This window comes from Bos indicus, chromosome 6 (genome assembly GCF_029378745.1).
Source record: "Bos indicus isolate NIAB-ARS_2022 breed Sahiwal x Tharparkar chromosome 6, NIAB-ARS_B.indTharparkar_mat_pri_1.0, whole genome shotgun sequence".
Taxonomy (NCBI): domain Eukaryota; kingdom Metazoa; phylum Chordata; class Mammalia; order Artiodactyla; family Bovidae; genus Bos; species Bos indicus.
The window spans coordinates 58,571,216-58,597,620 of record NC_091765.1 but is presented as its reverse complement, the minus strand read 5'-3'; the positions used below and the strand labels follow the sequence as shown (position 1 = coordinate 58,597,620).

General features: G+C 41.9%; 1 protein-coding gene across 10 annotated transcripts in view; it reads left to right on the top strand.

The window, feature by feature from the left end:
• LOC139183616 (putative uncharacterized protein FLJ13197) overlaps positions 1 to 26,405 on the top strand; it is a 221,471-nt gene that overhangs the window by 47,598 nt on the left and 147,468 nt on the right. For 2 of the 10 annotated variants that reach the window (XR_011567148.1, XM_070791292.1), the window contains exons 2-4: positions 2,204 to 2,280; positions 4,047 to 4,124; positions 10,573 to 10,750. Coding sequence is in view for 3 of the 10 variants with exons in the window: in XM_070791292.1 (XP_070647393.1) it covers positions 2,204 to 2,280; positions 4,047 to 4,124; positions 10,573 to 10,725 (308 nt within the window). In the remaining 7 variants the exon portion in view is untranslated. Of the gene's footprint in view, positions 1 to 2,203; positions 2,281 to 3,764; positions 4,125 to 10,572; positions 14,622 to 26,405 lie in introns of those variants that run through there. The other 8 variants (XR_011567152.1, XM_070791291.1, XR_011567151.1 and 5 more) reach the window with 5 other exon arrangements.

The following is a 26,405-nucleotide window of genomic DNA, read 5'->3' as shown; positions in this document are numbered from 1 at the left end:
TAAAGAACTAGATAGAATTTCTTGAGCCTCTGTGAGGCCAAAGCTCCTGTTGAAGCTTTCTGATAGAGTCAAAAGCCCCAAATTCATCATTCACCAAATTGTTACACAGATACAATGATTCTCTTAGATACTGGCTGTGGAAGTTGCTCTTTAGATGTTTACTTTCTAGTCTGGGGAGACAGATCTCACAAACATGGAACAATTAAGGAGAATGAAGTAAAGTCAGACTTCTGAGAAGGGAAAGCTTAAGTGGGCTGGAAGAATGCATCAGGTCAGCAACACACAAAAATTGATGTACTTCAGCAGGGGAATGGGTAAACAAAACTGATGGTTTCAAAAGATGGAATACTATTCAGTAGCCAGAAGTATTGAAATAAATCTGTATGAGGCCACATGGATAAGTTTCAAAATATTGCTAAATGAATTTAAAGTAAAAAATAAAGCAATTTGTTTAGGATGTGTATAGCATTATGGTTTCCCAGCTGGTGCAGCAGTAAAGAATGTACCTGCCAGTGCAGGAGACATGGGAGTCTCTGGTTTGATCCCTGGGTAAGGAAGATCCCCTGGAGAAAGAAATGGCAAACCAATCCAGTCTTCTTGCCTGGGAAATCCCATGAACAGAGGACCTGGCGGACTACAGTCCATGGGGTTGCGAAAAGGTGGACACGACCGTTCATGCAAACACCAGCATAGCATTATACCATGTATGAAGAAAAACACATAAAATAACATCATTTATTCTTTGTGTGTGCGTGTGTGTATTACTTTCTGAAGACCTGGAAGGAAACACCTTAACTCAGAATCATGGTTACTTCTTGAGGATGGAGAAGGATGACAGTCAAAGTTCCCTTTAGTTTCATCTGTTTCATGCTGCTTTTGCATTTGGTGATTTCCTCTGTTGACTGGGAGTCTAGAGGCCCAGCTTTCTTCTGCAGGAAGAAGTTGAGGGTTTTGTAAAGATCTTGCCTTCTCCTAATACACCACATGACTTCCTGGTAGTCAGGGCCTCTAGTAGGTCTTTTCCATTTTTTTTTTTTTGGAGGTTTCCAGCAAAGTAATAAATGAAGAAATGCCAGAAGAATGTTACAAGCGCACTGTACATTTAAACTGTCTATGTTTAGCCGTTAAAGATGTGTGATGATGTTTCTTCAACCCTGTCTGGGTATCTCTCGTAATACCATCAGAAGTCTATATTTTAAGTCCCAATTGTCCCCCTGCTGTGCTCCTCCAAGTGGCCCCAGGGAGCCAGAGAAAGAGCCTGTGTGGAGCAGGCTGATGGACTGACAGTGGGAGGCCTCTGAAGGCATACTCCAGGGCCTTTGGTCCTTCCCCAGGCTTAAATTCTCCCTTGCACCTGGCGTTTGTATCTAGAGGGAGGTCTTGCCTGCAAAATGGGTTGAGTTTCAGCTCTGTGTGTGTGTCCTAGAACATCAGATGGAGAAAATTTCACCTTTCCTATTACTACTGAATCCTGCTCCCACAACACTTCCTCCATTCAAGGCATTTAAGGTCAAACAGGCTTTTAGTACAGATTCTGGGCAACTCAGCCCAACTCTGCATCCCCCCATGTCCAAGGAGAATTGGGGCCAAATGGGGCTTATTACAGTTTCATAGGCTGTAAAATGTCCAATCGTTTTATTTTTTAAGTAGGAAATGTTTATCCTAAGAAAAAGTTGCAAAGGGGCATAAAATATTAAAACTTGCATCTATTTCACTTTATAAAATGGATTTCATCTTCAAGTCTTTTCACTTGGTGAAATTCTCATAAATATCTGGAGAATGTGATAGCCTTAGCCAATTGTGAGCACACTTCTGAGCCCTTTTGAAGAGGTTTGCTCCTCTGGTCTCCCTCTTTTTAATATTCTATGGAGAGTGGATGTCTGATCTAAAGCATTCTCATTATGACAGCACTACTAATCATTTGAAAGAATACATTCATCTAAACAAATACTACACTCCAAGGAGAACCAAATGCTAATGCACATTTTATTAGACGAAAAGACAAACAATATAATTATACTTGAATTTCAGGGAAGCAAAGAGTAAAGCAAAACTGACATCAGAGCCCAGAGCCGGGTTTAGGTTAGCCATACATGCATTCACTTTTCCACGTTTGGAAAGTTTGTTCATTCAAGCTGAGGGCTACTTCACCAGACTAACAAAAAGGAAAATGTCTATCAGTTTTTTCTTTTGTTCTTTTCAGATCCTGTTCAAGTGCACACAGAACCAGCAGGTTCACCAGAAAAGCTATTGAGCGTTTGCTGGAACACATTATGCAGGGTAAATTTCTCCTGGAATGTTGCCAAGGGTTTTTTATGCTTCTGTGGTAGGCATTTCTGGAACATTGTCATTTAGCCAAGCAAAGAACATTTGCTTAAAGGATAGAAAATGTTAAAAAATTCTTGTTTGTTTAAAGGCAGGTTAAATAGCAGTATGAGCTTAGGGTAGGGCAGCAAAAAGCACTTATTTCTCTAAGTGATCTGATTAGGTTATTTAATTTTGGGAGGGGGGTTGGGCTGGTTAAACAGATTTGTAGCTTCTCCTAAAATAATTACATATTAATATTTTTTTTCTAGAAAGTGTCTTCCAGTGCTTAATTTTCTTTGATGTGATTTAGCTTTTTTTTTTTTCTTTATTTCAAAACTGAAATTTTACTTTAGTGATTTCTCATGTTTATGTATATAGGAGCTACTAGTAATAGCTAAAAAAATTGGAAGTGCAGAGCACATGCTAAATTAGAATTTCTTTTTTGACTTATAATTTCAGAACTAGATCATAAAAAATTAAAAAGGAAAACATGAAAATACCTTTAAATTAGAGCAGATAATATTTTTAAAGGATTACAAATTGGAGTAGAAATCCAAAGTTCAAAATTTTTTTAATTTAAATTAATTTATTATAATTAGAGGCTAATTACTTTACAATATTGTATTGGTTTTGCCATACATTAACATGAATCTGCCACGGGTGTACACGTGTTCCCAATCCTGAACCTCCCCTCCCACCTCCCTCCCCCAAAGTTCAAATTTTGACACATAAAAAAATATGACATAAACTCTCCCCAGAAATTATTTTCTAATGAGTATTAAAATCTAATCCCAAACCACCTCACTTTAACAAAGTTTCATTAATACCAAAGTTAGCATCAGATTCTGTGCAATACTTACTGATATGTAAGGGCTCTTGTTAAATGTGGCAAGGAAATATCCTAAATATAAAAGTTTGAATTTTGTCTAAAATTTGAATTTTATACAAATTTCATACAAAATTTGAATTTTATACACATTTTATACAAAATTTGAATTTTATACAAATTTCATACAAAATTTGAATTTTATACAAATTTTATACAAAATTTGAATTTTGTATAAAAGTTGGCAATTTTGCCATTTGCTGGCTGTGTGATCTTGGGTAAGTTACTTAGTGTCTCTGAGATTCAGTGCCCTCTGTGTAAGACAGGAATAATGATACCTATTTCAAGGATCAGAGAGGTGTGAGGATCAGAGATATTTGTGAGGAGTCTCAACAGTGCCTAGCATCTTGTAAAGGCTTAAAAAAGTATACATTCCTTCCTCATCTTCCCCAATCCATTCCACCAGAATAAACCAATTTGGAGATTAAAATAGTCAAAACTGTAATCTAAGTTAGAATCGTGTTGTTTTAGTGTTAGGATATTTCTGGCTGCTTCTTTTCTACTTGGACCTTAAATATACAAGTGTCAATAAGCATTCTTTAACAAAGTTAATCTGTTTTTATTTTGATAGGGCTGGTTCCGATACAATGCTTGGAGAACTAAATGACACACAGGAGAGTTTTGTCTTTATAGGGCTGACTCTGTTACTGAAAATGTACTCCATGAGAAGTAAATACGGAGCTACTTTCACCTACTTAATGTTGAAGTTAATTCATAAGGAAAAATATGGCAATTCTCCTTTTATAACTAAATCCTATGGAATCTGCTGCCTCCTGTATTCAAGTTCGGGTTATGATCTTAAACTTGGCTCCCTTCAATTGAATTTTGTTACATACGTGGCATGTTCCCACAGCTGAACCTCCCATCGGTAACTTGCACCTGCAGTTCACAAGATTCAGCCCAGAGACATCTGTACTTCCTGGCCACTCAGGTACCTACAAGCTCTGGCTGTGGGCTTTCATGCCAGTTTCTTGGCCAATTGAGACACTGCAAACATTTGGGCGTTCCAGTTTCTGCAACTTTGCTTTGGTTCTTTAAAAACAGCTCTTCCCCCAGCCCTGGCACATCACCATTTCTCTCCAAGGCACTCTTTGTAAAATGGGAAGGCTGGTGTCTGTCATTTGCATTCCAGATTGAAAAGAACAAAATCTAGACTTTCTGGCTCTCTCTCTCTTTGGAGTCATGACAAACTAAAGAGGATATGAGATGTATTTCTTTTTGTGTAAAATGCAGATGTTCATGTTCAATTTTCCTCATTTGCTTTGAGCTGTTTGTATAAACCATAGCCCCAGTTTTAATAGATACATGGAAGGTAGAGATACTGGGAGGAGAAGATGGTGATGTGGAAAAACTATTTCTTTCTCATTGCCATAAGACATTTAATTCCTGGAAAGAAAATTTTGTTGTTGTTTAGTTGCTACGTCATCTCTGACTCTTTTGCAACCCCATTGACTGTAGCCTGCCAGGCTCCTCTGTCCGTGGGATTTCCCAGGCAAGAACACTGGAGTGGGTTACCATTCCCTTCTCCAGGGGATCTTCCTGACCCAGGGATCAAACCCAAATTTCCTGCATTGCGTTAGGATTGTTTACCGCTGAGCCATCAGGGAAACCTAGAAAGAACATATATAATGACAAATAGAATGTCTTGATCTTTGGGCCAGAATCTGTGTTATGGATGTGCAGGTGTGCACATTTACAGCTGTCATAGCCTTGGTTTCTGTTGTTCTTCCCCCAGCACAGCACATTCTTTCAAGGTAAAGCAGCTTGATGATGGACCAGGATCTTTGGATAAAGAAGAATAGACACAATAGGCAAATTCATAACAATTTCTTTAATTAAAAAACCCTTAAAAAAGAGAATATTAGGAAAGAGTGCGGCCAAAATGGCACTCTTCCTCAAATGGATTCTGGACTGAGGGATGGAGTTGGAGGCAGATGTGATATGATGTAAACGCAGGTTCTTCAATATTTAAAAATATTTTTGGGGAGGATAGTACTGAGAATCTATGGGTTAATGTAATGCCTTTTTTTTTCTTTCTTTTTAATTTTTATTTGAGTACAGTTGCTTTACAATTTTGTTTTGGTTTCTGCTGTATAGCAAAGTGAATCAGTTATCTGTGTATATATATTCCATCTTTTTTAGATTTCCTTCCCACTTAGGTCACCACAAAGCATTGAGTAGAGTTCCCTGAGCTATACAGTAGGTTATCATTAGTTAGTTATTAGTTATCCATTTTATACATCAGTATCAATAGTGTGTATATGTCAATCCCCATCTCCCAATTTATCCCACCTTCCTGTTGTCCTCCTTGGTGTCCATACATTTTTTTTCTCTATGTCTGTGTCTCTATTTCTGCTTTGCAAATAGGTTTAGCTGCACCATTTTTCTAGATTCCACATATATGTGTTAATATATGGTATTTGTTTTTCTCTAACTTACTTCACTCTGCTTTTTAACATTGTAAGTTTTGGTTAAGGTAAACCATTAAAATTTGAAGAGTTTACATTTCCAACATCAGTGGTACTTCCCGCCTTCCCTCCCCACACCCCCATCTTCTTCCTTTCTTCTCTTCTTGCTTGTAATGGGCAGGAAACTTGCCTTCTTCAAGATGCTCATGATACAGTTAAGAAAGCCTCCAGGAAAAAAAAAATGCAGATAGGCTAGAGCAGAAAGGGCTCTAGAGAAAAAATATATACCTGCCACAAAGGGAATTCAGAAGCATCAATCCAAAAGGGTTTCATGGAGGAGGTGTCTTGCAGATGACTAGACACACAGGAAGTGTGGAGGGAGTTGTGGCGATGGGATTCTGTGGAACTAGCTCAGGCAAGGGAAAAGAACAAGTGAACACTAATAATAATGAGTGCCTAGTACTTGAAAGTTTATTCTGTGCAGCCCCCTGCCAACTATTTTTCTTGGATTATCTCATTGAATTCTCACATATAAGTTTTAGGGTAGATTTTATCCCTGTTTTAATCAAGAGAAAATTGAGGCAGACCAAGGTTATGCTACTTCCCCACAGATACATGCTAGTGAGTGGGAGAGTCAGGAGCTGAACCCCAGAACCCTGGCTCTTACCGTCTTCAGAAAGTTGCTGCTGTTTGGGGAATATTGAGTGACTCGATGGAGGTAGAGTCCAGTCTGTTTCTTGTAGGTGTGGTGGGAGATGATTTCATTGTTATCTGGAGAGGAATATGTTTCCAAATGACTTCCCTGGTGGCTCAGATGGTAAAACATCTGCCTACAATGCGGGAGACCTGGGTTCAATCCCTGGGTCAGGAAGATCTCCTGGAGAAGGAAATGGCAACCCACTCCAATATTCTTGCCTGGAGAATCCCACGGATGGAGGAGCCTGGCAGGCTATAGTCCATGGGGTCGCAAAGAGTCGGACATGACTGAGCAACTTCACTCACTCACTCAATGACACATCTGGTCAGAATTTGCAAATGTTTTTTCTTTGGGAGATTGGGTAAGAGGTGAGGGGTAGGAGGTGAGGAGTGGGAGGGTGTAGTGAAATTTCGGTTTTTAAAATTAATTCATTTTTATTCTTTTGCTTATGTTAGTATGGAAGCAAAAATTTCCTTAAAATGTCCTCCATTTTTCTTCTAGGTATGTGTGTTTGTGAAAGGTAACCTGGAGGTAGCCTGGATGGGGGTGGGATGGTAGGGTGGAGGGGTGGAGGGGGTTGGGGAGGTTAGCATACTTGGAGGCAAGGGAAATGATTAAGAGACCCTTGCCATCTCAGATAAGAGACAGGGGTGATGAAGATGAAGATGACAGTTACTGTTTAACTGAGTACTTACCATGTGCCATTACATCCTCATTTAATCCTCACAGTGGTCTCATGAGATCATCATACCCTCAATGTACAAAAGAAGGGATTGAGGCTCCCAGAGGTTAAATAACTTGACTAATGTCAGATATGCAGATGACACCACCCTTATGGCAGAAAGTGAAGAGGAACTAAAAAGCCTCTTGATGAAAGTGAAAGAGGAGAGTGAAAAAGTTGGCTTAAACTCAACATTCAGAAAACTAAGATCATGGCATCTGGTCCCATCACTTCATGGCAAATAGATGGGGAAACAGTGGAAACAGTGAGAGACTTCATTTTTTGGGGCTCCAGAATCACTACAGATGGTGACTGCAGCCATGAAATTAAAAGACGCTTACTCCTTGGAAGGAAAGTTATGACCAACCTAGATAGCATATTCAAAAGCAGAGACATTACTTTGCCAACAAAGGTCCTTCTAGTCAAGGCTATGGTTTTTCCAGTGGTCATGTATGGATGTGAGAGTTGGACTGTGAAGAAAGCTGAGCGTCAAAGAATTGATGCTTTTGAACTGTGGTGTTGGAGAAGACTCTTGAGAGTCCCTTGGACTGCAAGGAGATCCAACCAGTCCATCCTAAAAGAGATCAGTCCTGGGTATTCGTTGGAAGGACTAATGCTGAAGCTGAAACTCCAATACTTTGGCCACCTCATGTGAAGAGTTGACTCATTGGAAAAGACCCTGATGCTGGGAGGGATTGGGGGCAGGAGGAGAAGGGGACGACAGATAATGAGATGGCTGGATGGCATCACCGACTTGATGGACATGAGTTTGGGTGAACTCCAGGAGTTGGTGATGGAAGGGAGGCCTGGCGTGCTGCGATTCATGGGGTCACAAAGAGTTGGACACGACTGAGCGACTGAACTGAACTGAATTGAATGTCACACTGCAGGTTAAAGGCAGAGCTGGGATGTGGATAAGGGTCTGTCTGATTTCCGACTTATAGGGAATGAATGTGTGCAGAGGAAAAATTTGGGTGAGGATGGTGTCCTGGGAACCACTCCACGGAGGGAGATGAGCTTGAGCATGAATGACCCTTAGAAGCAGCAGTGGGGAATGAAGATCGTCCCCCTGGGCTCTCTCACTCCTCCACTGGGTGGTTGTGGACAAAGCCTTTACCCGGCATCTCAACCTCAGCATCTGTGAAAATGTAGGAAACAACCCACTTTCCTAGACGACTTGACAAGAGGTTATGTGATTATCAGTGAGGTGTGGTACATAAACATGTTTTAGGAACTCCGAAGTCCTTTATGATAGAATATGCATGACGGCAAGAAGGGAGCAGTGGAGGGTCTGAACCCAACAAGTGGGCTGAGGATGCTGAGGGGACAGAGCTGTGAGCTTGTACATAGAACAAGCAGAAGTTACTGAGATGTGCATGGGTTTGCATGGGAACCCTGGAAGAAATAACTCTTTAAGGAAGATTTAAAAGTAGGATGAGAGAGAGGACCAGGTAGAAACTCTAAAGAATGTTAGTGATGAGATTGGTGCCAGAAGAGGAGCCTGGTCTTTGTCTCCAGGGTGGGAATTCCTGCACCACCTTGACCCCAACAGGCTTTTGCCCTTTAGCACATTAGTCTCCATTTTGGGGGCTTATGTAAAAATGATGCATGTGGTTAGCATAGATGGACCAAGCAGCCCAAACTGGGAATGACGAGTACTGCTTTATCTTACATCTGGTCCAGGGATCTATGAATGTCGTGTTGAGAAGGGGGGTGAAGCCAAGAGATCAGAAGTCAGGGTGGACGAGTGAAATCTGCTGATGGTGTGTGATGGGGGCAGTGCTTCATCCAGGCCTCTGACCCAGACCAGATGAAACAGGAGACTCACCATCCAGGACACTGAGGAGAGCCTGAGGAAAGGCCTCTCTGGAATTCTGGGGACAAGGTAATTACTTGTGAGATGTCAGCCTTGTGGCTTTGTTCCTCCGGGGCAGACCTGGTCCTTTGGGACAAGTCTGTGCTTTGTGAGGAGACTGAGAGAGGGGCGCTGGGAGTGGCCATATTCTTCTGGAAGGTGACTCCTGGGGTCTGGGGTCTGGGCCAAGAAAGGGTTTTGAACAGGAAAGGGGATTCACAACAGGGCATACTTGAGAGGAATTGTTTAAAGCTTTAAACCCAGTCCAAGACAAGTAACATGAGCCAGACCTGAGTTACTTTGGATCGCTCCATCCATCTATCTATCTATCGTGTGTAACTTGAAAATGCCTCCCCTGGCAGTATTTGTGTTTCTGAACTCCCAGAGAGTTCCTCTTGTGGAGTGGGGGAAGGGATTCCTCTGGGGACAGACAAAAGTGGGGATGCACTGCTTTGAAGACTGCATTTCCTCCCTTTTTATGCCAGGGTGTAACCAGAGACCAGTGTCAACAAGGAATCTGGCTCGGGAACGCTTTTGTTTGCAGCTCTCCTTGGGGCGTGACTTTTTCAGAGGTCAATGAATTGTAAATTGTGTAATTTCAGATTCTTCTGAACCAGAGAAGGGAGCATTTTTGAGGGGGGTGGGGGATGTCACTCAGGCATCTAGGAAACTCTTGCTGTCTGTCTGTAAGTCCAGACCTGGCCATGTGGAATCTTCCCGTTCACAGGAGAAAGAAAATATATGTGGATTAGACTGTTTATGTCTGAATTTGCTATAGCAAATGGATCTTGTGTCAAAACTCCAAAATAAGGTAATATCCTAAGTTCAGAGCAGTGAAAGCAATAAAACCAGTTATTTGGTATGCTTGATAACACTTTTCTGGTTAAAACTATTTGTTGTGGCCTATGAAGGTATATGGGCTTTCCTGGTGGCTCAGTGGTAAAGAATCCACCTGCCAATGCAGGAGACACAGGAGACGTGGATTCGATCCCTGGGTGGGGAAGATCCCCTGGAGAAAGAAATGGCAACCCACTTCAGTGTTCTTGGCTGGGAAATCCCATGTACAGAGGGTGGGCTACAGTCCATGGGGTGGCAAAAGAGTCGGACACAACTTAGCAACCAAACAACAGCATGAAGGTATATACCCTGTGCTCTGGGGAAGGGTACCAAGCTGGGAGCTTCTAATGGTCTTAATCATTTTTTCAAAAACAATTTTATAACTTCCGTTTTTTCTTTGTAATTTTTAAATTAACGTATAATTGACATATAAGGGCTTCCCTTGTGGCTCAGCTGGTAAGGAATCCGCCTGCAGTGTGGGAGACCTGGGTTCAATCTCTGAGTGCGGAAGATCCCCTGGAGAAGGGAAAGGCTACCCACTCCAGTGTTCTGGCCTGGAGAACTCCATGGACTGTATAGTCCATGGGGTCACAAAGAGTCGGACATGACTGAGCAACTTTCACTGACTTATAATATTAGTTTCAGGTGTGCAATGTAGTGATTTGACGTTTATATACATTATAAATTGACACCATGATGAGTTTAGTAACCATCAAGACTCAGCCACTATACAAAGTTTTTATGATATTATTGACTATATTCCCTGTGCTTATATATTACATCCCCATGACTTATTTATTTTACGATGAAGTTTGTACTTCTGGATTTTTCTCACCTATTTTGATGTAAATTCCCCTCTAGCAACTACCTGAATATTCATTGGAAGGACTGATGTTGAAGCTGAAACTACAATACTTTGGCCACCTGATGCAAAGAACTGACTCACTGGAAAAGACCCTGATGCTGGGAAAGATTAAAGACAGGAGGAGAAGGGGACGACAGAGGATGAGATGATTGGATGGCATCACTGACTCAATGGGTATGAGTTTGAGTAAACTCCGGGAGTTGATGATGGACAAGGAGGCCTGGCGTGCTGCAGTCCATGGGTCGCAAAGAGTCGGACATGACTGAAATGAACTAGCAACTACCAGTTTCTCTGTATCTATGAGTCTGTATCTATTTTGTTTTGCTTATCTTGTTTTTTTTTTTTTTTTAGATTCCATGTATAGTGAAATCATATAGTATTTGTCTTGCTCTGTCTGATTTATTTCACTTAGCGCAATACCCTCTAGGTCCATCTGGGTTGTTGCAAAGGGGAAGATTTCATTGTCTGTGATGAGTGAGTAATGTCCTATTGTGTATATAGGTCTTAAGCATTTTTAATCTATATTTCTCCTCCTATACACTAGGATTAAAATTACTCATGCACTCAACAAAAATCTATTCAATATTTAACTTATTCCAACCACTGTCCTAAGGGCTGAGGACGTAGAAATTAAACAAGCTATTGCTCTCCCCAAACTTACAATCTACTGGGTTGGGCCAGACAATAAAATTAATGTTGTATAATCTACCAAGTAGTGAGACCTGCTAGGAAGAGAAATAGAGAGGGCTCCAGGAGATGGAAAGGAGTAGTGTATCTGAGGAAGTGGAGTTGGAGCAGAAGTGAGGCAGTGAGCCCTGAGGCTGACTGAAGGAAGCATGTCAAAGAAAAAGGGGTGTCCAGAGAGGGTTCAGGGAAAGTGTTGGAAGTGAAGTCAAAGGGGATCCAGAATCATGGGTTGTGCAGATGTTGTGGGGCTTTGTGGGTCACTATAAGGACTTTGGATTTTATCCTGAAGGAAATGGGAAGCTTGTGGAAGGTTTTCAGTAGAAGTGGGGCAAGATCATTGTGGCTACTGATTTTAAAATAAATTGAATAGGGCAAAGATGGAAGCATGAAAACAGGATACGAGAATCTAAGCAAGGAGGATGGTGGCTTAGACTAAGGATTTAACAGATTCTAAATATTTTGAAGGAATAACTGGCAAGATTTTCTGATGAATGGAATGTGAGCCTGGAAAGAAAGGAGCAAAAAATGAGTCAAGGTTTTGGGTCTGAGGAGCTGGATGAGTAGAGCTGTTGTTTACTAAGATTGGGAAGCCTGGAGGAGGGACATATTTGGAAGTGGGGGAGCCAGAATTCGTCTTTGGAATTAAGTCTATCTATCAGATGTCTAGTAGAGAGGTCTAATAGACTGTTGGATGCATGAGGGAAGGAGGTAGGGTTAGAGGTATAAATTTGGGAATGCGAAGCATGTAAAAGAATTGAAGCTGTGGATGAGATAATGTCACCTAGGAAGAGAGAATATAGATGGAATGAAAAGTAACCTGAGGCTGAGCCTTGGGGATGCCAGCATTAGTAGCTGAGAACATGAGAAGAACCAGCCAAGGTGATAAGGAGGAACCAGTGAGATAGGAAGAAAGAGGAAAGTCCCAGGGACAAGGGGAGAAGCTATTTCAAGAAAAGTGAAAGTGTTAGTCACTCAGTCGTGTTAGACTCTTTGTGACCCCGTGAACTGTAAGCCTGCCAGGATCCTCTGTCCATGGAGTTCGCCAGGCAAGAATACTAGCGTGGGTTGCCATACTCTTCTCTTCTCCAGGGGATCTTCCAGACTCAGGGATCAAACCTGTGTCTCCTGCTTTGCAGGCAGATTCTTTATCTTCTGAGCTACCAGGGAAGCCCCAAGAAAGGGCATGTCCTAATGGCTCAGAGGCTGCTGACAGATCAAGTTCAAAGAGGACTTAAAGTTAGTTATTGTATTTGGAACATGGAAGTTGTTGGTAAAGTTCACAAAAACCGGTTTTAGTGAGATTGTGGGGGTGAAAACCTGATTTGGAGTAGTTTTGAAACAAAGTCAGAAGAGAATAAGTGGAAATTGTGAATATATAGATTATTTTTCAAGAAATTAAGTATAAAGAGAAGCAACCCCCGCACCCCCCCCCCCCCAAATTGAGGCAGTTGCCAGAGGGAGCAATGTATCTCTAATATGGCCCTATCACATGCCAGAAGCTGCTTTTCAAATAGGAAGTCATTTTCCCTTCCAGAAGAGCTATAAGAGTCTGTCCTGTGGCTCTCCTATTGGGGCTTGCCAGAGACTCTACCCTGGATCCCTATCTGTCACAGATACCTCTAGTATCATTGGATCTGCCAGATCACACGAGCCAAGGGCACCTCACATGGCAGCCTGGATCTACTGCAGAGCCCTCTCTTGCTCCAGACCTCAAACGACTTCAGTCACCCAATACATAGCAATATTCCCTATTATAGATTATGTTTCTCCAAAACCTTAAGGGGCTTAGCTAGCATTGTGTTTCTTTCTTAGTAGTAGTAAGCCCAACATGTAATAATGTGTTCTTTATCTGTCAGGGGATGTCCTGACATGCCTTAGATCACTGAACTCCTAAAGACTTCACTCGTGTGGGAGACATTGCCAGACCCTTTCTCAAGGGGACCCAGATTAGGGGTCTGAGTACTGACTCAGATCTGGAAATTATGAGCACATCAACGTTCTTCTTGATAGCCCTTGATTTTTTTTTCCCTTCTTGTTATACAAGTCACGCAATACCTTTATTGGCTGATCATCTGTCCCAGTCCCGGGAACACCACGGTCTATTAGCCTTCAGCAAAACCTCGTGGGTGGAGGCACCAGACGACAGCTCTGGTTGTCCCTCTGGCCTTGTTGCCTTTGTGTTTTATGTCCACCTGGACTCTGGTGGTGAAGCACTGGCTTCTTGGCCTTTGTTATTCTGGAATCCCATCATTCCCCCCGAGTCTAGGGAGCCCAGTTATATGGCAGGGTCACCTCTTCTCACCCTGGCCCACGATGGACAGTTATCTCCAAGCTTCTCAGGGATGTAGTTTCCCCTGACTGACATACTCCTTATTGCCCTAAAGCAGGGACTGTCCCCTGAACCCTCCCAGGAAGCATGTGTCTCACATAAATTTGTTCTAACATTTCTGTCTCCCTGAACATTCTGATCCTGTCCTCAATTTTCTGCCATGGTAGTGCAGCCTCTCCCTGTAATTTACTGTAAAGCATCATGCCCAAGCTTCAAGGAGCCATTCAGAAATGCAATCATTCTAACTTTAAGGGGGCTCCCAAGTCAACAACCCCTCCCTCACCTTTGTATTCTGCTCTCCTCCTTCCTTTCCTGTGTATCATCCTTGAACTTGTTCCCACATGTGTCCCCCTAGATCAGGCTGATACATTTTCATCAAATCCTGCAGCTCCTTCTGAGGACAGGATGTTTTCTTCTGGACCAAGCATTGCGTTTCTTCACTTGGGCTACCTTGAAACCTAACCCCAGTTATTTGACCAAAAGTAAAGAATGGAGGTGGCGTAGATCATGAGGAAGGCAATATCTTTTCAGCATAGTCACTCTCAAGAATAGTCCCACCCAGATCTGCAGAAGAAAATAGAAGCAACATTCAGGTAAATATCAGGCAACTAATTGAATATTTTGGTTGAAATAAAAGAAGCCAGGGAATGTACCCTCAGGCTCCAGGCTTCTTTCTACAGGATTGGGAAGAAGCTGGTAGTGACAAATTGTGGATGAGGCAGGAGGAGACTTGGGAAGGAGGTTCAGATCTCTGGTTCTTGCAAATGAAACAACATCATTGATTCTTTCATTTGTCTATTAATTCATTCAGTATTTAATGGAAGCTTCTTATGTCAATCACTCTGCTAGGTATTTGGATTCAAAGACAAATACAACCTTGTCTTTATTTTTCATAAATTCAGAGTGTAATGTGACTGAGTGTAAGTGGACAGAAAAGCGATTACTATTTATTGCCTTACACATGATGGGAAAGAGGGATGGACAGGGTGCTATGGGAGTCCAGATGAAATAAAAAAACAAAACACTCTTGCCCGGTGTGTGTGCATATGAAAGAAGAGTTATATAAAGCCTTGTCTAGTTTCTTGTCCCCCCACACTTCCATTCCTCATTTCTAGAGCGACTTGACCATTGCTGGTCAGGGGTAATTTAAAGAATCCTGGTTTGGTAGCTCAGAGGACTATGAAACCAACCTTTCTTTCTATTTTCAGCATCTGTATGTAATTTCTTAATCTGTTTTTATGACCCATGTTCTCTTGTCTCCCAATTCCGTTGTCTTAGATATCTTTTGGCTACTGTTGAGAAATTAGTTGTCAGTTTAATCATTGGTTCTTTGATGGAAATCTGTCTTCTTCCTCTGGCTGCTTTTATCTTCTTTGTTCATGGTCTTTAGCAGTTTTGCTTTAAAGTACCTAAGTTTTACTTTATTTTCAGTTTTGGATTTCCTGAATCTAACAGTTGATATATTCAACTAGTTTTGGAAAAGTTTCAGCTGTTATCTCTTCAAGTCTTATTTCTGTTCCATTATCTCTGTCTTCACCCTACAGGACTTCAATTAAACATACATAAAACTTTTCATGGGTCTTTTATATCAGTGCTATGGTCTGAGAAAAGTACAAAAATTGAGAGTAAGAATTTGGAAGGTTTTATAGCAACTGACAGAGTAATTTTATGTCTTACAAATCTAATAAAATTTTGGCCTATATTTGAATATGTCTATTACTTATTTCATTGTTCTACTCTGATTAAGTGAAGCCAATGCTTAAGAACAAAGAAAGGTATAGAGTAGCTATCAAAAGCAAGCAAAAATCTCACAGAGAATAGCCATTTGGGGACAATAAGTATAGGAACAAGTAGCTTTACCTGGTTTCCTAGACCCTCAGAACATGTCAGAGTCCACACAATGAGGATCATGAATTATTCATAAAAGGTCATATATTGTTTTTATTTCCTTTATTCCCTTTGTTTTTAAAAGATAAGAACCACACTGAAACATATAATGCCCATTTTCTTGTCTTCTTTATCAATGTGTTGTACTTACGGAAGTTTCAGTAGTCTAGAAAGTTATTTTCTCTGGAGCAGTAGTTCTCAAACTACCATGTATCAGAACTACCTGGAGGGCTTACTAAATGCAGATTTCTGGACCCCACCTTCAGAGTTTTTGATTCAGCAGGTTTGCATTTTTAATAAATTCCCAGAGAGATGCCAATGTTATTGGCCTGGGCACTACATTTTGAGGACCTTTGTTTGGGAGCATCCATGTCTCTGATGAATAAAGCATTGCAGTGCTAAAGAACCAGGAGTAGGAATATTTAGACAGAATATGGAGTAAAATAAAATTCAAATGCTTTGCTGTGATATTCAAGGCCCTGCATGATAGACCCCTTGTCTATCTCACCCACGTTATCTCACACCATGTTTGTTAATTTTTGCATTGGTCTCCATTCTGTTCCTTAAAGACAGCAGGCTCATTTCTGTCTCAAGGGTGTGCTTGCTGTCCCCTCTGCCTGGGGCTCTTCTCTCTCAGGTTATGGCTCTCTCTGTGTCATCACTGAAGGCTCTGAATGCCTCCTTTTCAGAGAGGTGTTCTCTCCTTAAAGAAGCCATTCTCTATCACACTTCTCCTAGTTTATTCTCTTCATGTCACTTATGATCTAAAATTCCCTTTTTATTTCCTTGTTGGAGAATTCCAACATAGCAGGCATCTTGTCTCCTAGTTTCTTTTGCTAGCTCCATTCTGGAGGAGGGCCTGATATGTTTTAGGTTAAATATCTCATTAAATATCTGTTGGTTGGATACACCGATGTTTAGCATGGGTCTCTTATTTTTTACTCTGTTTCTGGGGGGAAATGAAGGGCGCTGGAAAAGGAGCTGAGTAACCCGAGGAATTTAAAATGTGGTCCCTCCTCCATCTGCCTATATGTTATAGCTGCCAGGATTCTGCCTAGCTTATAATGTGAAGGAAAGGGGTCTGTATTTTTCCCTGCCCTTACACTGTCTACTCCTGGTTGCCTCATAAAAAGACAATATGATGATTTGGGTAGCGCTCTTCATTTTCAGGGATTCTAGAGAGTTGCTAAATGGGTCATTTTCTCATGCATCCAGCACACTCCTAACATGTATAAGTGATTCTTTGCAGGATGGCTAGCCTCTGCCAAGTTGTCCTCCGCTACAGGGAGGGAAGAAGAGCTGCTTCTCTACCTCTGTTAAGTGCCAGGTGGGTTCTGTCTGTGCCTGCTCCCCTCAAGTACCTCCAGCTATTTCAGATTCCAGGTTAGGAATAGACCTGATTGATCCTACTGGAGAAGGCCTGGGCCTCTAAGATGAATGAAAAAGTCAATTTGCTGACTCAGATATTTTAAAACTGTGTTTGTTTTCCTCCCAGTGGTTTCCTTATTAAAAACTGAGTGTCTGTGCCCTTGCTGGCTGTACACAGGGCCTGGACATTCTTCTACAGACAACTGCTGGTGGTCTGGGCTGACTCATCCCTTCCCTTCCCCAAGGCAATGCCCCTGGAGTCTGCTCTTGGAAGGTTGGTATTCTGGTAGTAGTCTCAGGCTGCTGCCCTGAGCCATAGGCAACAGAAACAGGGCTTTCCTTAGGGAACTCAGGAGTGAGCCTCATGGGCTAGATGCTGGCTTTTGTTGCTGTTTGCGTGAGGTTGGGGTGAGGGTTTATCCCAAACAGGGGAAACTGAGAGACCTTTTGGTTGGGGATGCTCTGGATCCCCATAGCACTAGGGTTGAAAATATTTTTACACAGGTATGTTTTTATTTAATCTATCACTTAGATAAGCCTATAGAACATTCCGACTACACTAACATCTTTCACTTCTGCGCTTTATCTGTGTTAAAGCTGGTTAGAGACACTGGTACTTGATTGATGACTTTGGCATTGCTTGTACTTTTTGTTGTGCTGGGAATGAACTGAAGATGGATTTGATGAGAAGCAGAGGTCGTGGGTGGGAGGTTTTGACAGCTGCCAGAGGAGCTGCCTTGAGTGTTTTGTTAGACCAGTTCACCTACTTCTAGAGCTTTCCATGTTTGGTGGGAGTTCACACATCAACTTGTTACACACCTACTCTAAACCAGGCACTCCTCCCAGTTAGGTGCTGGGGGTACCAACACTAATACAGAATCATCTCTTTGCCTTCAAGGACCTCAGCATCTTAAGGGCAGGGACCTGTGGTGGTGACTTCAAGATGGCTATACATGCTTTTTACTCCTTTTGGATTTGAGCTTGTTCTATCACTTGCTTTGACTAGTAGAATGTGGTGTAAGCAATGTTGTGTAATTTTCGAGCTTGGGCCTTAAGGAGCTACAGCTTTGGCTTTTGCCACTTAAAATTGTTCTTCTTAGCAAGCCAGCCACCATGTTAGAAGCTGATCTACCCTAAGCCCACAGTCCGGTGAAGAAGCCGAAGCTAGCCACACAGAGCAGCAACGTGAGAGGACCGCTGAGGACACGTGAGTGCACACGTCATGAGCCTTCTGTTCTGTCCAGGGGCTGAATGAATTCAGCTGAGTGAATGACCTCAGCTGATGCCATGTGGAGCAGAACCACCCAGCTAAGCTTTATCTAAAAGCTTGATCCATAGCATTTTGAACAAATAAAATGGCTATTCTTTGACCCCATTAAGTTTTGGAATACATTGTTATGCAGCTCTAGATAATTAACATATACACATATTTCCTTTCCTTTTTTTTCCCCTCTTTTTGGTGGGAATTTAGTTCCCTGACCAGAGACTGAACTTGGGCCCTTGGCAGTGAAAGTGCAGAGTCCTGATCACTGGGCTGCCAGGGAATTCCCTACACGTATTTTCTTGAAGGAGGTATGCATGGGTTGTTATAGGAGCACAGAAGAAGATACCTGAGCAAGTGTGTGTGATGAGAGGATGGACATGGAATGCCTCCCAGAGGAGGCTTGCTTGAGTAGAATCTTCTCTAAGGACCCAGATGTGAGCCAGGCTTAGGGGAGGGTAAAGTCTGTCTAGATACAGGGGAATTGAGCAAAATAGCACGGAAGTAATTAACAGCATGGTAAAATATGTGGCAAGAATACACAGAAGAATTTTACAAAAAGATCCTAAAGATCCTGATAACCTCAACGATATGCTCACTCATCTGGAGCCAGACATCCTGAAGTGTGAAGTCAAGTAGGCCTTAGGAAGCATCTCTATGAACAAAGCTAATGTAGGTGATGAAATTGCAGCTGAGCTATTTAAAATCCTAAAAGATGATGCTGTTAAAGTGTTGTACTCAATATGTCAGCAAATTTGGAAAACTCACAGTGGTCACAGGACTGGAAAAGGTCAATTTTCATTCCAATCCCAACAAAGGAGGAGAGTGCCAAAGAATGTTCAGATTACCATACAGTTGCACTCATTTCACATGCTAGTAAAGTTATACTTAAAATCCTTCAAGCTAGGCTTCAGCAGTATATGAACCAAGAATTTCCAGATGTACAAGCTGGGATTAGAAAAGGCAGAGGAAACAGAGATCAAATCGCAACATTTGCTGGATCATAGAGAAAGCAAGAGAATTCCAGAAAACATCTACTTCTGCTTCATTGACTACACTAAAGCCTTTGACTGTGTGGATCACAACAAAATGGAAAATTCTTTAAGAGATGGGAATACCAGACTACCTATCTGTCTCCTGAGAAACCTGTATGCAGGTCAAGAAGCAACAGCTAGAACCTTATATGGAACAATTGACTGGTTCAAAATTGGGAAAGGAGTATGCCAAGGCTGTGTATTGTCACGCTGCTTATTTAACTTATATGTATAGTACATCATGTGAAATGCCAGGCTAGATGAATCACAAGCTGGAATCAAGATTGCTGGGAGAAATATCAACAACCTCATATATGCAGATGATACCACTCTAATGGTAAGAAAAAGTGAAGAGGAACTAAAAATCCTCTTGATGAGAGTGAAAGAGGAAAATGAAAAAGCTGACTTAAAACTCAATATTAACAAAACTAAGATCATGGTATCTGGTCCCATCACTTCATGGCAAATAGAAGGGGAAGAAGTGTAAGCAGTGACAGATTTTATTTTCTTGGTCTCCAAAATCACTGTAGATGGTGACTACAGCACAAAATTAAAAGACACTTGCTCCTTGGATTGAAACCTATGAGAAACCTAGACAGCATATTAAAAAGTAGAGACATCATTTTGCAAACAAAGTTTGCATAGTCAAAACTATGGTTTTTCCAGTAATCATGTATGGATGTGAGAGTTGGACCATAAAGAAGGCTGAGTGCCAAAGAATTGATGCTTTTGAACTGTAGTGCTGGAGAAGAGTCTTGAGAGTCCCTTGGACAGCAAAGGAGATCAAACCAATTGATCCTAAAAGAAATCAACTCTGAATATTCATTGGAAAGACTGATGCTGAAGCTGAAACTATAATACTTTGACCACCTGATGGGCAGAGCTGGCTTATTGGAAAAGATCTTGAAGCAGGGAAAGATTGAAGGGAACAGGAGAAGGGAGAGGCAGAGGATGAGATGGTTAGATAGCATCACCAACTCAATGAATGTGAATTTGAGCAAACTACAGAAGATAGTGGAGGACAGAGGGGCCTGGTATGCTGCAGTCCATGGGATTGCAAAGAGTTGAACGTGACTTAGCTACTGATCAACAACAACAACATATGTGAGAGTACTTCAAGGTCTGTAGACAGCGAGTAATGGACAAGGTTTCAGAGATGTTCTTCATCATTATCATTGTCATCATCATCATCATCGTAATTGATTACATTTCTTGAACATTACTATGTGCCAGATACTGACCTATGGTTGTATATATATTAACTCATTTAATTCTCACAACTCTATATTATGATTCCTTTATTACATCAGAAGAAAATCAGACACAAAGAAATAACTTGTTCAAGTCCACATGGCTTGCAAGTGCAGAGTAGAGATTTAAGCCCAGACAAGACCTTGGAGAACTTTGTGTGCCTCCTGAAAGAGCTTGGGATTTGTTCTGTAGGTAATGGGATGTGACCCAAAGGAAAGGTTTTAAGTAAGGGAGTGACATGGCTGTGTTAAAAGGTTCTGTAGTCTTTGTAATTTCCCCAACTTTGGTTTTTTTTCTTTGCTTGCTATCTATTTCTCTACAGTTACTAGCAGTGAACTCTATAATAAGCAGAGCCTGTGAGCTTATCTATGAAGGCTACAAGGAAAGAGGGAGGTATGTGGGACACGCACTACTCCACAGCTGGTCATGGGGGTGGAGGGGAGGACAGAACGCCCAGGGAGAGAATGGGTGTGGTGGCCACCAAGAGAGAAAGTGGGCTGTATCCTTGACCCCATGGCGGGAGAACAGCAGCATATGGGAGCCAGCCTGTTCTGAAAAGATTTGTTTAGGCGGAGGCACAGATAGGCTCATGGCTGTGCAGACAATCTGCCTTTCTGTCTTTCCTCCTCCCCATGGCCTTTCAGGTGATTAGCATCAAAATATTAAAAACAGCTGTTGAGTTCCCAGTGGCGGTTAGCAAAGAAGAGTGTGTTTCACATCGGTTCAGAAGTGCTCATCTGGCCGCGGCCATTCCTTTATGAAGAAGCCCTCCTGGGTGAGCCACTGAATAGTTCCTCCTTTGCACACACCACACCCAGTTTCTCCCTGCGCCCTGCTCTGTCGACCATGGATGGTAGAACTGACTCAGTAGAGTCGTAATCTGTAGGCAGCCTCCTCATGTTCTCACTTCAACAGATTTTGTGCAAGGAAAGAAGAGACAGAGTGAAGAAGGAAGAAGTCTGGTTTAGGTTCTAGCAGAATCTAGGAGATCCAACCCACAGACTTGGGTCAGCTCACACTTGCTTTGGGTGATAGGGACAAATGTCTGAAAGTCCCTAGGTCTCAAGATCCTCATCTGTAGTAGGAGGGTGTTGGGTGAAGACTAATCTCACCACAAATAATAAAAATAACCATAGCCAGTGTTTACTGAGCAGATACCAAAAGTCTGACTCTGTGTTAAGCATTTCATGCGTCTTATTTGTTTAATCTGCACAATGACCCAAGCTCAATGAAGCTCACTGAAGCCTTTCCTGATCATCCTATCTAAGACTCTCTGTATTAATTATTTATTGCCGTGTACCAAATGGCTTCAAATCTTAGTAGCTTAAAAACCACAGTAAAAATGATAGTCTTATAGTTTTTGTGGGTCAGACTTCCAGCACAAATTGGCTGACTTGTTACGGCTTGGAGTCTTTTATGAATTTGCTAGGGTTGCAAGCATCACTTTCAACATGGCAGGTAGACATCGGCTGTTGGCAAGGTCAGTACTAGCTGTTGGCAAGGTCAGTACTAGCTGTTGGCAAGGTCAGCACTAGTCTTTCATCACCACCTTGCCATAGGATTGTCCATGAAACCATTTGAATGTTCTCACAACATGGCAGCTGCCTTCCCCCAGAGTAAGTGACCCAAGAAAGAGATAGAAGCTGCAATGTCTTTTGTGACCTGTCCTTGGAAACCACACACTGTAATTTCCATAACATTCTATTGGTTACCTCAGCCAGCTCCATGCAGTGTAGTGAGAGGTGTACAAGGACAGGAAAACCAGGAGGCGACCATTTGAATGCCCTTCTTTGAGGCTGGCTAGCACCTCCTCCCTAAACTTACCTTATGTTACTGTGTATTACCTTTAATAGCAATTCTCTGAAATTATCAAATTTGTTTCTTTGATGCTCATTTCCTTCCCACTGGAATATAACCTTGCTAAGAATAAGAATTTCATCTTTTTTTTTTTTTTTAATTCTTGTATCCTCTGTACCTAGAACAAGGTCAGGTGCATGGTTGATGCTCAATATTGAGCATAGGATAGGTACCATCATCATGCCAGTTTCAGATGCAGAGGCTCAGAGAAGTTAAATAATTTTTTCCTAAAGCCACAGAGATAGTAAGTGTTGGAGCTGGGATACCAGTTTATTCATAGGGACTGATAACAGTCTACATGGATAGCAGTCAATGAATAATTGAATAATTACAATTGAACTGGATAATTCCAATGCTACAATTATGCAAGTGGAATTATCTGTAGAAGTGAAGAGCAGGACAGCATGCAGGAGGACTGGGAGAATTCCTGGGTAATTGGGAGATACTAGGAGGAAATATGGAAGTGTGTATATAAATGGATGTGTGCATATGGTTGAGATGGTCGTGAGAAATAAATAGAGATAGGTGGGTAGGTAGATGGGAGAAGACAGTGGCACCCCACTCCAGTACTTTTGCCTAGAAAATCCCATGGATGGAGGAGCCTGGTAGGCTGCAGTCCATGGGGTCGCTAGAGTCGGACACGACTGAGTGACTTCACTTTCACGCATTGGAGAAGGAAATGGCAACCCACTCCAGTGTTCTTGCCTGGAGAATCCCAGGGATGGGGGAGCCTGGTGGGCTGCCATCTATTGGGGTCATACAGAGTCGGACATGACTGAAGCGACTTAGCAGCAGCAGCAGCAGGTAGGTAGATAGGTAGATAGATAGAGAGGATGTGTGGGCATGGTAGTGGGATCATTAAAGGGGAGATAATGTACTCAGAACAGTTGTTATGACATAGACCTAGAGATAATTCTTTGACCTTAGTCTTATTTGCTGCAAAATTCTTTGAAAAATTTGTTTCCCAGGAACATTCTTATTAAAATGACTAAGTAAATTTTCCTTTAAAAAATCCCCAAAGCAATTTAAGTCGTTATTTAACTAGAAAGCATATTGCCAAATTATACATGGATTGCTAACTTGATTATGTTTGTGGGAATTATCCATGTTCTGGATTACACGCCAGAAAATAAAAGCACCGACTGTTGGCCACCCACTCTCTTTTCTTCTTCCCAGCCTCTTGAGGGAGGGGTCCTGGTATTTGTCAAACATACAATGGGTCCTCTTAGAACAATGCCTCATCCACCCCCTCTCTTGGCCTGGGAGATGGAAATTTGGGGAGGAATGGAGGGAAATGGTTATAAAAGTCCCTCACTTACTTTCCCTCCTCCGAAGCATTCTGCATAATGAGTTTGGAGGCAAGGGGTCTTTGCTCTTAGGGCAAGATGAGAGTGAGACTCAGGGGAAATGCTATAGAAGGTTGATTCTGATCTAGCCTGGAAGCCAAGGTGGTGTTGGTTCCTGAGTTTCTTCAAGGTCCAACTCAGTTCACCACAGCAAGAAAGCAGACAGTGATTCTACACCAGAGGCCCACTCAGGAAAACAAAAAGAGTTTGAGTTTAGCTTGAAAGAATCCTCCGGAACCTGTGGGTAGCTGTGATTAGTGGAGCAAACCAGACCTGGCTGAAAGATTGAAATAAGTTTCCCCTCAAATGACTGAGTTTCTCTTATGAGCAGTATCTAGACAGAGACCCCATAGCCTTGTGTGAAGGGGAATAGTATTCCCTGAGCCTTCCACTGAGACTTGCCACTTGCTTTAGTCAAAGCAGATTTTGGAGGGCCCACCTTTCCCTTTACCATGATTCCTTTAGGAGTGGGTATTTGTTGTTCAGTTGCTAAGTCATGTCTGACTCTTTGCAACCCCATGGACTGCAGCACACCAGGCCCCTTTGTCCTCCACTATCTCCTGGTGTTTGTTCAACTCTTGTCCATTGAATTGGTGATGTCATTCAATCATCTCATCCTCTGTTGTCCCCTTCTCCTTCTGCCTTCAATCTTTCCCAGCATCAGGGTCTTTTCTAATGAGTCGTTTCTTGGCATCAGATGGCCAAAGTATTGGAGCTTCAGCTTCAGCATCAGTCTTTCCAATGAATATTCAGGGTTGATTTCCTTTATGATTGACTGCTTTGATCTCCTTGCCGTCCAAGGGACTCTCAAGACTCTTCTCCAACACTATAGTTCAAGAGCACCAATTCTTTGGCTCTCAACTTTTTTATGGTCCAACTCTCACATCCACACATGACTACTAGAAAAACCATAGCTTTGACTGTATGGACTTTGTTGGCAAAATGCCTCTGTTTTTTTTAACATGCTGTCTAGATTTGTCACAGCTTTCCTCCTGAGGAGGAAGCGTCTTTGAATTCCATGGTTGCAGTCACCATCTTCAGTGATTTTGGAGCCCAAGAAAGTAAAATCTGGCACTGTTTCCACTGTTCCCCTTCTATTTGCAATGAATTGATGGGGCTGGATGCCGTGATCTTAGTTTTGTTAATGTTGAGTTTTAAGTCAGCTTTTTCACTCTCCTCTTTTACTTTCATCAACAGGCTCTTTAGTTCCTCTTTACTTTCTGCCGTAAGGATGGTGTCATCTGCATATCTGAGGTTATTGATTTTTTCCCCTGCAGTCATGATTCTGGCTGTGCTTCATCCAGTCCAGCATTTTGCATGATGTACTCTGCATATAAGTTAAATAAGCAGGGTGACAATATACAGCTTTGACATACTCCATTCCAATTTGGAATCAGTTCGTTGTTCCATGTCCGGTTCTAACTGTTGCTTCTGGACCTGCCTACAGATTTCTCAGGAGGCAGGTAAGGTGGTCTAGTATTCCCATCTCTTTAAGAATTTTCCACTGTTTGTTGTGATCCACAGAGTCAAAGGCTTTAGCATAGTCAATAAAGCAGAGGTAGATGTTTTTCTGGAATTCTTCTTCACTTTCTGCCATCAGAGTGTATTATCTGGTATCTGAGGTTGTTGGTATTTCCCCTGGCAGTCTTGATTCCAGCTTGTGATTCATCTAGCCTGGCATTTTGCATGATGTACTCTGAATGTAAGTTAAATAAGCAGAGTAACCACATACAGCCTTGATGTACTCCTTTCCCAATTTTGAACCAGTCAGTTATTCCATGTCTGGTTCTGTTACTTCTTGACTCGCATACAGGTTTCTCAGGAGACAGATAAAGTAGTCTGGTATTCCCATCTCTTTAAGAATTTTCCACAGTTCTTTGTGGACCACACACAGCCAAAGGCTTTAGTGTAGTCAATGAAGCAGAAGTAGATGTTTTTCTGAAATTCCCTTGTTTTCTCCAACGAATGTTGGCAGTCTGATCTCTGGTTCCTCTGCATCTTTGAAACCCAGGTTGTATATCTGGAAGTTCTTGGTTCATGTTCTGCTGAAGCCTAATTTGAAGAATTTTGAACATAACCTTGCTAGCTTGTGAAATGAGAGAAACTGTACAATAGTTTGAACATTCTTTGGCATTGCCCTTCTTTGGGATTGGAATGAGAACTGACCTTTTCCAGTCATGTGGCCACTTGTGAGTTTTCCAAATTTGCTGATACATTGAGTGCAACACTTTAGCAGCAGCATCTTTTAGGATTTTAAATAGCTCAGCTGCAATTTTGTCACCTATACTAGCTTTGTTCATAGTAATGCTTCCTAAGGCCCACTTGACTTCACACTCCAGGATGTCTGGCTCTAGGTGAGGGACCACACCATCATGGTTATCTGTGTCATTAAGACCTTTCTTGTATAGTTCTTCTGTGTATTCTTGCCACCTCTTCTTAATCTCTTCGGCTTCTGTTTCTTACTATCTCTCTCCTTTATCGTACCCATTCTTGCATGAAATGTTCTCTTGATCTCCAGTTTTCTTGAAGGGATCTCTAGTCTTTCCCATTCTATTGTCTTCCTCTCTTACTTTGCATTGTTCACTTACAAAGGCCTTATCTCTCCTTGCTATTCCCTAGAACTCTGTATTCAATTGGGTGTATCTTTCCCTTTCTCCCTTGCCTTTCAGTTCTCTTCTTTACTCAACTTTTTGTAAAACAACCGTGTTGCCTTGTTGCATTTCTTTTTCTTGGGGATAGTTTTGGTCATCGCTTCCTGTACAATGTTACAAACCTCTGTGCATAGTTCTTTAGGCACTCTGTCTACCAG